The 13118-nt window shown below is 40.3% G+C and overlaps 1 protein-coding gene across 4 annotated transcripts in view; it reads left to right on the top strand.

Annotated features, from left to right (window-relative positions):
• Positions 1-13118, top strand: part of LOC124615487 (GATOR complex protein WDR59) — a 272429-nt gene that overhangs the window by 56964 nt on the left and 202347 nt on the right. For all 4 annotated transcript variants that reach the window (XM_047143428.1, XM_047143427.1, XM_047143424.1 and 1 more), the window contains exons 3-4: positions 2103-2238; positions 12469-12673. In XM_047143428.1, coding sequence (XP_046999384.1) covers positions 2103-2238; positions 12469-12673 — 341 coding nt within the window. The remainder of the gene's footprint in view (positions 1-2102; positions 2239-12468; positions 12674-13118) is intronic.

The raw sequence follows: 13118 nt of genomic DNA, 5'->3' as shown, positions 1-13118 counted from the left end.
ACAATCTCCCTGTCTCAACCCTGTTTTAATCGTAAATGGTTCAGATATTTCTCCTCTAAATTTTACTTTGGATTTGGTGTTTGTTAAGGTTAACTGTATCATTTTTATTAATTTAGGATGGAGTCCAAAATTCCTTAATATTTTCATCATTGAAGATCTATGGATGCAATCATACGCCTTTTTGAAATCTACAAAGGTTATGACTAGTTGTTTTTGCCTTCTTTTGTAGACATCCATAACTAACTTCAAGGTGATTATCTGTTCTGGGCAGCTTCTCCAGGATCTAAATCCTCCTTGATATTCTCCCAGTTCCAGTTCTAATTGATCTTTACAGCGGTTGTATAGTATTCTTGACATGATCTTATACGTGCAGTCCAAAAGGGAAATTCCTCTATAGTTGTCTGGATTTGATTTTTCTCCTTTCTTATGTAATGGATGTATTATAGCAGTAGTCCAATTTTCTGGTAATTTCTCTTCATTCCAGATTTTTACTATGCATTGGTGTAATGCTATCTTTACTGGTTCTGCTGCATATTTCCAAAGTTCAGCAAACGTTTGATCTTCTCCACTTGCTTTGTAGTTTTTGAGTTCTTTCAAAGCTCTGTAGACCTCATTTATTGTAGGTGGATTTATATTTTCTGCTGGTGTTTTAATTGGGGTTTCTGTGTTTATCTGAAGAAGTTCTGGGGATCTTCACAATTTAGTAACTTGTTAAATGTTTCTGCTAGAATTTCTGTATTTTTACTATTGCTATGGGCTAGGTTATTATCTTTATCTTTTAACATTAATGTTGGAGGATCATATCTTTGTAATTGTCTGCCAAATATTTTGTAATAGTCTCTTGAGTTTGTTTTTTCACTATTTGTTTCTATCATTAGAAGTATATCTTTTTGGTACTGACGTTTAACTCTCCTTATTATTTTTTGTGTTGTCTTCCTTTGTTTTGTGAGTTCCAAATATGATTTTTCTGTTTTTTCATTTTGATGCCTTAACCAGGCTTGGTGTCGATTCAACACTGCTTCATCACATTCATCGTTCCACCACTGGTGTTTTTTCCTTGGATTTATAGGGGCAACTTGTTCAGCTATTTGTTTCAATTTGGGAATTATTTCTTCCAGATCATCTGTTATTTTTGTATCCCTGGTTTGTGCTTCATAATCCTCATTTTGTATCAGTTTATGAGGGTCATAGGTTCTCTTCTTCTTCTGGTGGGATTTTTTCTTTGCTAATGGGGTTAATTTAATTTTAATTTTTATCATGTAATGATCTGATCCGGTATCTGTCCCTCTCAGTACTTTCACATTGTAAATTTCCTTGTGGTAATTCTTATCCATGCAGACATGGTCCAGTTGCCATTCTCCTTTTTTCCAGTCTGGATGTTTCCAAGTTTTTAGTTTACTTGGTCTTCTCTTAAAATACGTCGACTTTGAGATCATATCATGGTTTCTGCAAAATTCCACTAGTCTTATGCCATTTTTGTTTGTTCTTCTTTGTGCTGTCCATTTCCCTATTATGTCTCTATATCTCTTTTCCCTTCCTAACTGGGCATTGAAGTCTCCAATTAAAATTTTGATGTGATTTTTATTAATGTTATTCGTCGTTTGATCTAAGAGCTCCCAAAATTTTTCTACCTCTTCTCTGTGTTCTTTTTTATTATTTTTATCATTTGTCGGGGCATGGGCATTTATTATTGTGTACATTTTATTTGCAGCTTTTAGAGTTAATGTTGAGAGCCTGGGAGATTGTGCTTTAAATTCTATTATGGACTCTATTATTTTCAGACTCACCACGAATCCTGTTCCAAATTGTGGACACTGTTTCATGACTCTTTTCCCTGCTATTCCCTTATAAATCCTATATCCTTGTGATTCTATCGGCTCCTGATCAGTATTTCTCATTTCTTGAAGTCCGGTTATGAGAATCCCCTTGCGATCCATTTCATCCGTCAGAATTTTGAGTTTGCCTGGTTGTATGAGGGAATTTATATTGTGTGTCGCAATGTAGTTTATTTGTCCTGTCTTGAGTTTTTTTATTATGTTATTTTAAACAGTAGCATAGATTTAACATTTGATTTGTAATACATCATGTAATTTAATTTGCAGGCGTAGATATTTAGCAGTTAAAAATTTAAATGATCCATCGGATGCTCTTCACAAAGTTCCTAGACACAGTAAATATGAAGTTGGAGCAGCACAGTGGAATCCTAGTTCAACTAATAAAGAATTATGTGCAATATCTGTGAGTACAGTAGATAATTTTATTCAATAATTAATTACTTACTAAAGATAAGCTTCATAAATACAGTAAACAAACATTCATAAAATATATTATCTGTTTCTTTCAGTTATGTAATTGAAGTTTAAATTAATTTCATCTCTTTTCTGTGATTACCTGTATCTTTCTCTCGGTTTTGTGTGTAGCTGGTACTTGACATATAGTAACTCATGGGCATATAATAGGACAATTCAACAGCACTGTCCTAATCAGAACCAGCAAGAAGTACATTAGAATAGTTTAATAATATTGTAATTAATATTTGTTTCAAGATGTAGATAGGAAGGAAATTTACATTTTTATGACTTGCTTGTATGAATTTTGTTAAGAAACAAGCAGGTTACAAAGTAAGAAGTAGTGCTGTAACTTACAATAGTGTGTAGATTGTCATAAAGTCTATTCAAAGATTGTCTAGAGCAGTCTTGTTGTAAAGTGCAGAGGTCGTCAGCAGTAAGAATTGATCCAAGTAGCAAATAAACAAGAAAGTGGGTTGCTAACCCAGTGTTACCTTAAGACTGGTTCACACTATGTTAGTAATTTAGTCAAGTGACAAGGGATTTAAAAACTTTTCTAAATGAGAAAACTGGAAGTGGGCTATGGAGTGTGTACTTCAAAGTGATTCACTGCGTGATGATGAATCAAGAATTACACTGTGCAGTAGAGCTTATCCTAGATGTGGTGAAAGGAGAGTGTGAAAATGCAAATAAGAGAAAAATGGTACAAAAAGTGATTGATTAAAAGATTTTCATAGATCACTGAATGTGTTTCTTAGAGAACTCACAGAGGTAAAATCCACTGTACCAGTACTGAACTAAGAGAAGCCATACCTGCACAAACAAAACTGTAGACAGTGTTGTACCTTCTAGGTACAGGACACAGTTTAAGGACCTTGTCATATGTCTTTTGACTTGATAAATCAACTGTTTCTGTATTCCTAACTTTATGTTTTTAATTGCCTTCTTTCAAAATCCTGGTATTTTTATTGCCCTTACCAAAAAAATGATTGTGGCTGCCTTTGGTGCTTTATTTTTGTGCATGAGACATTTTACATTCCAAAGCATTCTGGTACTACAGTAACCAGTGACAAACTTGAATGTCATTCACCACTCCATCAAATCATGTTGCCAGTTCACAAGAAACCAAAGTTGGAGGAAATGAGCAGTGCTAGTGTACCCTACTAAACAGATGGTGCTCACACTTGTCCTGGGCGCGCCATTGGTAAATGGGTTGGGATGCAATAAGCTCCTTGACTGGCTGCTATCAAATTTACTAAATGATTTTAATAAACTGTTTTTTAGTCTGTCTTTTCCACACATGTTTAGTTACCAGATAACTGTCTAATTGAAAAAATTACGGATCTACCACAAAACCAGTCCAAACTTCCAGATCTGGTCGGAGGCTCTGGCAGCAATGTAGTGGTGACGATCTAAATGTGATTTCAGAATCGGCAATGTCACTATCAGATGTGGTGTGTCCTCAGATTCTGAAGTGCTTGGTTGGGACACTAAATTCCTCTTCACTTAAGCTGGGAAATAAGGACATAATCATACAGTTTTGGGTGAGCTAGGCTGAGTGGGAGAACTGGCGACCAAACTTGTGCCAGCCTTTGATGCTTTGAACCACAGAGATAAAACTCAGTCATTAAGCAGACTTCTCCGATAGCAACACATTTTGTCAATTGCCATTCCAATTAAACTGTTTACATACCTATGGTAGTCTAAAGTATTTATGGTTTCTCGAAGCCAGCGACAGAATGACATGCATGCCATTGGTCCAGCCCAAAGTGAGCATTGTTAGACCTTCCATGCAAACAGCTTCTGTATTTTTTTGTCACAGTGCACACTACATTTAATCAGATAAGTGTTCTTGTGTCAGCTAAAAGGCAGAGCCATGGTGGGCAGAGATTTGTGGAACCCTCTAGGACAGACCATCTGTCACCTAAGACAGGTGAATTACACAAAAGGAAGTGGGCTTTTAGAATGTAGCAAAATGAGAGACATATATACAACAAGTGATGTGGTCAGCTAATGTGTAATAAAATTTACAAAAGAACTATGATGATGAACTATGGAGACCGAGGGGCAAGCTGAGCTCAGTAGAGTTATTGAAATTTTTTTATGCAGACATTCTTCATTGCAGGTCACTAGTCCCAGGGAAGTAGGTGCCTGGGATGGGCATATTTGTTGTTGTTGTTGTTGTTGTTGTTGTTGTTGTTGTTGTTGTTGTTGTTGTTGTTGATGATGATGATGATGATGATTTTTGATTTGTGGGGTATTCAGCTGTACAGTCATCAGTGCCCGTACAAATTCCCAATCTTTTCACTGTCCAGTCTTGCCGCTTTTCCCGAATGATGATGAAACGATGAGGACAACACTGTGAATCTGATTTACTAATAATACGAAAAATAAAGGAAAGGCAACAACTCACCTGTAGCTGGCTGAGAGCGGCGCATAGAAACATGCAACAGAAAACAGTACTTACATGAGCTTTTGAACTCTCTCTCTCTCTCTCTCTCTCTCTCTCTCTCTCTCTCTCTCTCTTTAATAAAAGTACACATTCACAAACACAACCAGACAGACACCCAAATACACACACCTATGGCTGGACCGAGATTAATCATTGATTATCAATAACAGTTGCCTGGGTAGATGGTGGTGGGGAGAGGGCAGGGAAGGGTGCATGAGGTGGGGAGGGTATAGCAGGATAGTGTGAGGCAGATCTTTTGACAGATGACTCAACAGCTGCACAACAAGATAAAGGAGTTCAGAGAATAGAGTACATACAAGGTAGAGAGAGGGTTCGGGGGGGGGGGGTGGGGGGGGGGGGGGGAGAGAGAGAGAGAGAGAGAGAGAGAGAAGAATAAAGGAGAGGAAGGTGGTGATTGAAAGGAAGACAAGGAGGAAAGAGAGAAAAGGAGGAGAGAGGGAGAGAGATGAGAGATGATGAGGGGGTGTGAAGTGGTGGGAGAAGGCAGTGTACAATCTGGACAGGGAACGAGTGGTGTAGAGAGATGGGAAAATTTAGACTGAGGCTGTGGGAAACAAGTTAGTGGAGGTTTAGTTCAGGGGCACAACAAGAGCACGGGATATGCTGGAGAGACAATTCCAACCTGTGTAGGTGGAAAAGACCATCCAGGAAGGTTGATCATTGAGTTGAGAAATACCAGATAAAACATACTTGGAATAGATGCTGAGGTTATGGACAAAAGAGCAAGACTGTCCCTGCCAAAAGAGCAAGACTGTCCCTGCTGTGAGTCCAGATTGTGAAAACGTCGTCACGGAATCTGAGCTAGGGTGTTAACTGGGTAGGAAGGATTCTGGCAGATGATCCATAAATAAGTTAGAATGGGATGGTGCCATGCGAGTACCCATGATAGCACCAGGGATTTGTTCATAGATTTGATCTTCAAAACATAAATAATTATGCATCAGAATGTGGTTGACTATGACAATTAAGCAACAAGGCCATGGGCATGGGGAATGGTGGTGTATAAGGACATTGAATCACAGTGATCAACAAGGAGTCTTGTGGTAAGGGGACTGGAGCTATGGAAAGGCGGTGAAGGAAGTGAGTGCTGTCTTGAAACAGGATGGGATGTACAAACAGTAGTTTGGAGGTTTTGGTCAACAAAGGCGGAAATTCGTTCTGTGGGAGCAGTGTACCCAGCTCCAATGGAAAGACCAGTTGGAAAAACCTGAGAGAGGGTAGGTTTGTGGAGTTTGCGGAATAGGTAAAAGGTATGAAAGCAGAGAGTTGCTGGTGTCAGGATCTCCTATGTGCTCTACCCACTGAACTTTTCACATATTTTTTGTTTAGTCCCTAAATTACCTGTCGAAACACATGCCTCACAACATCCTGCTACCCTCTCCTCCCTTCATGCGTCCTTACCTACCTCTCTCCTCTTCCATCTGCCCAGGCAACTACTATCGATAATCAACAGTCTCCCCATGGCTGTGGGTGTGTACATTTGGGTGTGTGTGTGGTTTTGTGTGTGAATGTTTGTACTTTTACTGCAGAAAGAGCAAGAGCTCGAAAGCTAGTGTAAATACCGTTTACGTTTGTATGTTTTTATGCATTACACATCAGTCAGCTATAGGTGAGTGGTTGCATTTCCTTTATTTTGCATATTATTTTATGCAGGTATTTCCATAGTTGATTCAGTAATAATGTGTGTTGCACCACAGGCTGCATACAGTGCAGTTGTGTGAAATTGCAATGTCTTGGGAAATGATTGGCTCAGTTGATACTTTTAATTCTAAATTAGTATCCCCAAAAGATAATTTAGATACAGGGGATGGACAAGAATATGAAAACACCAAAAACACAACACATTACCATGCCTAATGCAGCTTAGGAATCCAATTGGCATTCAAAACAGCTTCCAGTCATCTCCGAATAGATAAATACAGGTCCTATATGATTTTCAATGGAATTATACCATTCTTCCTTCAAAATTGTTGTAAATTCATTTAATGATGATGGAGGTAGATAGCAGTCACACACTATCCTCTCCAAAGTAGATGAAAAAAGCTCAATAATATGGCATATGCGACAATTCATTCTCGTGCTCACAAAACAAGTTCTGGGTGGTGTGGACTATGTGACCAGGGGCCTCATCATCTTGGAACACAGCATCACCATTTGGGAACAAACATTGTACCGTGGGATGGACCTAATCAGCCAAAATGGTCATATAATCCTTGGCATTAATGTGACATTGCAGAGTAAGCATAAAGTTCATGGAATCCCATGATATATCTGCCGAAACCATCACTGAACCCCTACCTTGTATCATTCTTGGGGTGTAAACCCAGCCAGATGTGGGAAATGGCGTGAAAGAAGAATCATCCAATCAAATGACTTCCTTCCATTGCTCTATAGTCTTAAGTTAAATGGCTTTGGCTCCACGTTTTCCTGCTAGGGGCATTTGCATCACTGGTGAGTGGTTGTGAAATTCGCACTTGCCCTGGAATTACCTGCTTATGGAGTTCCGTTCGTATTGTTTTTTTGTTGACATGGTTACAAGTGCATCATTTAGTTTGATGGTGCCTTTTGCAGCTGTTGTCCATTTATTTTTCATCACAATGCTCTTCTTCCGCAGCTCGTAGTGTAGTGGCTGGTGTAGTGCCTCTGGATCATGGGGTCCCGGGTACAATTCCCGTCCAGGTTGGGGATTTTCTCTGCCCAGGTACTGGGTGTTTGTATTGCCCTCATCATTTCATCATCGTCGTCATCATCATCATCATCATCATTCCTGACAGTGGCTAGATCGGACTGTGTAAAAATAGGGACTTTGTGGAGGCACTGATGACCGTGTAGTTGAGTGCCCCAGAAACCAATCATCATCATCACACTCCCCTTCAGTGACTGTCTCAACCTTTTTCCCTCTATACTTCACATAGTTTGCCTTGCTTAGGCTTAGGTTTATGTGATATAAACACATATTTTATGTAATGTTATGGACTTTTTTTTCCCTCCACCATAGATCCTTATTCTGTGACAATACTGAAAGGTTTTCCAATCCCTAGCCAGAACCCCAGTCCCTCATACTTTTATTGCATTGTTGCCTAGCTCATGGAATCCCCCCCCCCCCCAAATGATCTGACCATCAAATTACTCATCTCCAGCTCCAAGCTGTCTTCCCCAAACAATACCCCCCTCCCTTTTTTTTAAAGAGAGGTCATCTGTCGTATGGTTTGATGTGGCCTGTCACGATTTCCTCTCCTGTACTTACATCCTCAATTCCTCAGTTATTTTCTGGCTGCATTCCAATCTCTGTTTTCCTCTACAGTTTTTACCCTCTACAGTTTCGTCTAGTACCATGGAAGTTATTCCTTGATGTCTTAACAGATGTACTGTCATCCTATCCTTTCTTCTTGCCAGTGTTTACCATGTATTCTGTGGAGAACCACTTCGTTCCTTTCCTTATCAGTCCACCTAATTTTCAACATTCTTCTGTAGTGTCACATCTCAGATGCTTTGATGCTCTTGTGATCTGGATTTCCCACAGTCCATGTTTCACTACCATAGAACATACATTCTTAGAGAGTTCTTCCTCAGACTAAGCCCTGTTTTCAATACTAGTGGGCTCCTCTTGACCAGGAGTGCTCTTTTTGCCAGCGTTACTCTGTTTTTTATGCCCTCCCTGCTCCATCTGTTATTGGTTTTTTGCCACCTAAGTACCACATTGCTGTGACTTTGTCTACTTTCTGATACACAGTTCTGATGTTATGTTTCTTGCTGTTCTCATGTTTGCTCTTTCTCGTTACTTTCATCTTTCTTTGATTTACTTCTGTCCATATTCAGTACTCATTGGACTGTTCACTCCATTTAACAGATCCTGAAATTCTTATTTACCTTTACTAAGGATAGCAATGTCATCAGTGAATCTAATCGTTGATATCCCTTCACCTTCGATTTTAATCACACTCTTGAGCTTGTCTTTTATTTTTGTCATTGCTTCTTCGGTTTATACATTGAATAGTAAAGGCAAATCCCCACATTATACCCTTTTTATATGAGCAATTCATTCATTGTGTTCCAGTCTTATTGTTCCCTCTTGGTTCTTGTACGTATTATATGTTACCACTATTTTTCTACACCTTATGCCTATTTTTCTCAGAATTTTGAACATCTTGCACCATTTTACACTATCAAATGCTTTTTCCAGGTCACAAATCCTATGAACATATCTTGATTTTTCTTTAATCTTGCTTCCATTATCAACAACAATGTCAGCCTAACCTCTTTGGAGACTTTACCTTTTTTGAAACGAAAATAATCACCATCTAATGACCATCATCTAACAGCTCCTCAATTTTTGTTTCCATTCTTCTGTATATTTTTCTTGTCACCAACATGGATGCATTTGCTGTTAAGCTGATTGCCCAATAACACTCTTACCTGTTGGCTGTCACAGTCTTCAGATTTGTGTGGATGATGTTTTTCCAAAAGTCTGATGGTATATCGCCAGTCTTATATGTTCTACACTTCAACGTGATCAGTCATTTTGTTGCCAATTCCCTCACTGATTTTAGAAATTCTGATTCTGATATCCCTTCCCAGTCGACTCCTGTTTCTTCTTCTGTCACGCTGTCAGACAGTTCCTCCCCCTCATAGAGGCCTTCAGTGTACTCTTTCTGCCTATCTGCTCTCTCTTCTGCATTTAACAGTGGAATTTCCATTGCACTCCTAATGTTGCCGCTGTAGATTGTAATTTCACCAAAGGTTGTTTTGACTTTTATCTGTTCAATTTTGGTTAATCAATAATGCTCATCAACCTAGGTGTGCTAGACCATGTAAACCAGGCACAAACTCCTTGTGCTGCCTCTGCTTCATCCATAAAATCCTCCTGCTATGCAGTCCCAAATTTCTGCATCACATCTCCCAGACTGAAACTCTTGCCTTCCAGGAACTAGAACAGCATTCACAACACCACCTTAAAAAACTGTACAATCTATTGGTCTCGTATTCCAGATTTGGACCCTCACTATTCATCGCCACTACAAGAACCTCCATCAAACCTCCTGTGAACCCCCTCATAGCCACCAAAATGTGCCATTCAGCTGTACCAAACTTGGCACACCCTGAGAAACTCACTTTCCACTATCTTACAGAACTCAGAGCCTAAACACACCCACAACACAATCATGAACCTCTCCTCCAAAAACCTCATTCTCACAGAAGTATTTGTCCTTTCTAAAGGCATTATACTTTGTCCCACTCTCAGATTCAGTCATAATAGACATGTTAAAGACCTTCTCTCCTTCTGTCACACTCTGCAGTGGAAACACTTTTTCATCACTATCCAAACCAACAAACCAATCAGACTCAATTCAAAACCTATACTGCACGCAGGTCATCCCTTGTTAACTTTCCAGAATTTCCTAATCTCAAACTTTGTTTCACATCATTCCTCAAATCTCTCAACATGGAAACCAATTTCTTATCTGCTGAAAGAACAGCAATCCACCCTATGAAAGCTGATCCTAGCCTTATAATCCTACCTGCCGACAAGGGCTCCACAACTGTGACTACGAAATAGCTATTACCAGCAGATGGACCCCATCAGCTGTCAGATACATCCATCTACAGTCCCTGCCACACTGGCCCCATTCCAGATATCTAGTAATATCTCCAATCCCTCCTCAAATACCTAGGTCCATTCCAGATCAACTCCCCTGAGTATCTCTCTCTCCTCAGCCCCGCCATTTCTCACACTCTCATCTTCTATATCTACATGCTTCCTAACACACATAAACCCAACCACCAAGGATATCTCATTGTGGCTGGTTACTGTGCCCCCTCAGAGAGAATCTCTGCCCTTGTTGACCAACACCTTCAGTATACTTTACGCAACCTACCCTCTTACATGAAGAGGACTAATCATTTCCTGTACTGACTCTCTACATTTCCATTTCCTTTACCACCCTGCACGCTGCTCATCGTTGTCAATGCCAGCTCCCACCCCAATAATGTCCCCAGTGCCCTTTCCTTGCTTCTAATGAACAATATGTTTCCCAAGTCCGACTGACTCTGAACTTAGAACCTGTTTCCTGTACACCATGACCAGTTGTATCATCATCCACAATTATGTCTTATTTGAAGGCAACACCTACAAACAAATCTATGGTACAGCAATGAGTGACCACATGATGCCATCCTATTCATGAGCCTTCTCTCCAACACTTACCCTGACCTCAATGTAAGACCTGTTGCCCCCCCCCCCCCCCCCCCCCCCCCCAGTCCTCTCATGGGCATCACCTATCTGGTCAAAGGCAGGGCCACTTGTAAAAGCAGCCTCATGATCTACCGGCTTAGCTGCGACCACAATGCTGCATTCTACATGAGAATGACTACTAACAAGCTGTCTGTCCATATGAATGACCCACCGTACTGTAGTCAAGAGACATCTGGACCTCGCATTTGCTGAGCATGCCTCTCAGCACTAAGTTCTCAACTTAAATGAGCATGTCACAGCTCATACCTTCTGGATTCTTCCTATGAGTACCAGATTTGCTGTATTGCCCAGGTGGGAACCATCTCTGCAATATATCCTTCGTTTCTGTAATCCCCCTTGACCCCAGCCTTCACTAGTCTCTGTTCGCCACCTACCAGTCCACTTCCCTGCTTTCCCACTCTAGCCCTACTCATGTCTTCAGTCCTGCCAGTGCACATTCATTGTCTTTTCCCCTTCTTTATTTCCCTCATTTCTTGTCCTCCTCTCCCCAGCACTTCCTTTTGATGCTGCAACTAGCTGCCCACTATCCTGTTCCTATCACATCCATATGCTCTCCCACAGGCAGCAATAGCTTCTTTGCCCACCCCTGCCTCACCCCTCACCCCTCCCCCACACACCTCTTCCCTACCCCCAAACCCTCCTCCTCCCCCCCACCCAGCCCTGCATAGATAGCTTCTCACCTCAGACGTAGTCTCAATTGGGTATTGTTGCCCAGTGACAAAAGTGGCCATGTCCATGTGAGCTGAAATGTGTGTGTGTGTGTGTGTGTGTGTGTGTGTGTGTGTGCGTCTTTTATTTTGTCTGAGTTTCCTTTGTCTGATGAAGAACTTAATCTGATTGCTAAATAATAGCAGTTGTTTTTCAGTGTGCCTGTCTGTCACTCATTGCCTCCTCTTTGTGGTTAGTGGCAGTCTATCTTTTTCATATTATTGTTGTTCTACTCATCCAGTAAGTCTCCACTAACCTGGAGCTCTGGGTGACTTTTCTAAACTGTTCCCCTTTCACTAAAACCTCTCCAGCCCTTTTCCTTCACCCCTCTCCATTCCCCTTCAACTCTTCTGCCAGGAGGAGGAGCCACGGGCTCCGATAGCTTGTAAAAAAAAATGGTTCAAATGGCTCTGAGCACTATTGGACTTAACTTCTGAGGTCATCAGTGCCCTAGAACTTAGAACTACTTAAACCTAACTACCCTAAGGAATCACATGCATCCATGCCCAAGGCAGGATTCGAACCTGCGACCTTAGTGGTCTCGCGGTTCCAGACTGTTGCGCCTAGAATCGCTAGGCCACTCTGGCCAGCAGCTTGTAAAAGTTAAATCCTTTTGTGTGTGTTCCCCTGCCGCCACTTGGTGTGTGTGTGTGGGTGTGTGCGTGTGTGTGTGTGTGTTTGTATATATTTGTGGTTTTTGGATTTTTGGTATGTGTAGAATTACCGTTTTATTCTTGTATTCACAGAGCAACCAGAGAGTTGAAATATTGTCATGGAGTAATGGTGATCTTGTTCAGACTCATTCACTCCGTGCTCACACAAGAGTAATTAGTGATCTCAACTGGCACCGTTTTGATCCCAATTTATTGGCCAGCTGTTCCATTGATACCTTCATTCACATATGGGATGTGAGAGATCAGAGGCGACCTGCCCTATCTTTATCAGCTGTGGGTAAGTATTTCTTGTGACTGTCATATTATTCCTTGCAAACAGAAGAGAGTCATAGTTGGCTAATGCTAATATGATACATTTTACAGTTAAAGAAAATGAGCAGAAAATACCTATCACAGACCCCTCCTCTACATGAAAGAGCAACACAAAAGAGTACAGTGGTAGTCAAAATACAAAATCAAATTAAAAATGATCTAGACATTACTTGTTCTGAAGAATTAACAAAGCTAGACAGAGGAAAAATCTGATAGTCTACTTAGTATGCATAGCCTTGATTTTCATGTACTAGGTTCTCTGGAAAAATTCTAAATACACCACCTGACTTTTGTTATATTGTGTTATTATATCCTAATTTCAATTTTGTACACAAATATTTGATGAAACAAATGAGAAAAATATGATACATTTTATTTTATATTAATTTTGGTACAGTATAGCTTAAAAT

Source organism: Schistocerca americana, chromosome 5 (genome assembly GCF_021461395.2).
Source record: "Schistocerca americana isolate TAMUIC-IGC-003095 chromosome 5, iqSchAmer2.1, whole genome shotgun sequence".
In the NCBI taxonomy this organism is placed as follows: Eukaryota; Metazoa; Arthropoda; class Insecta; order Orthoptera; family Acrididae; genus Schistocerca; species Schistocerca americana.
Note: the sequence above shows the minus strand (reverse complement) of the source record. Positions and strands in the feature narration are given on the sequence as shown.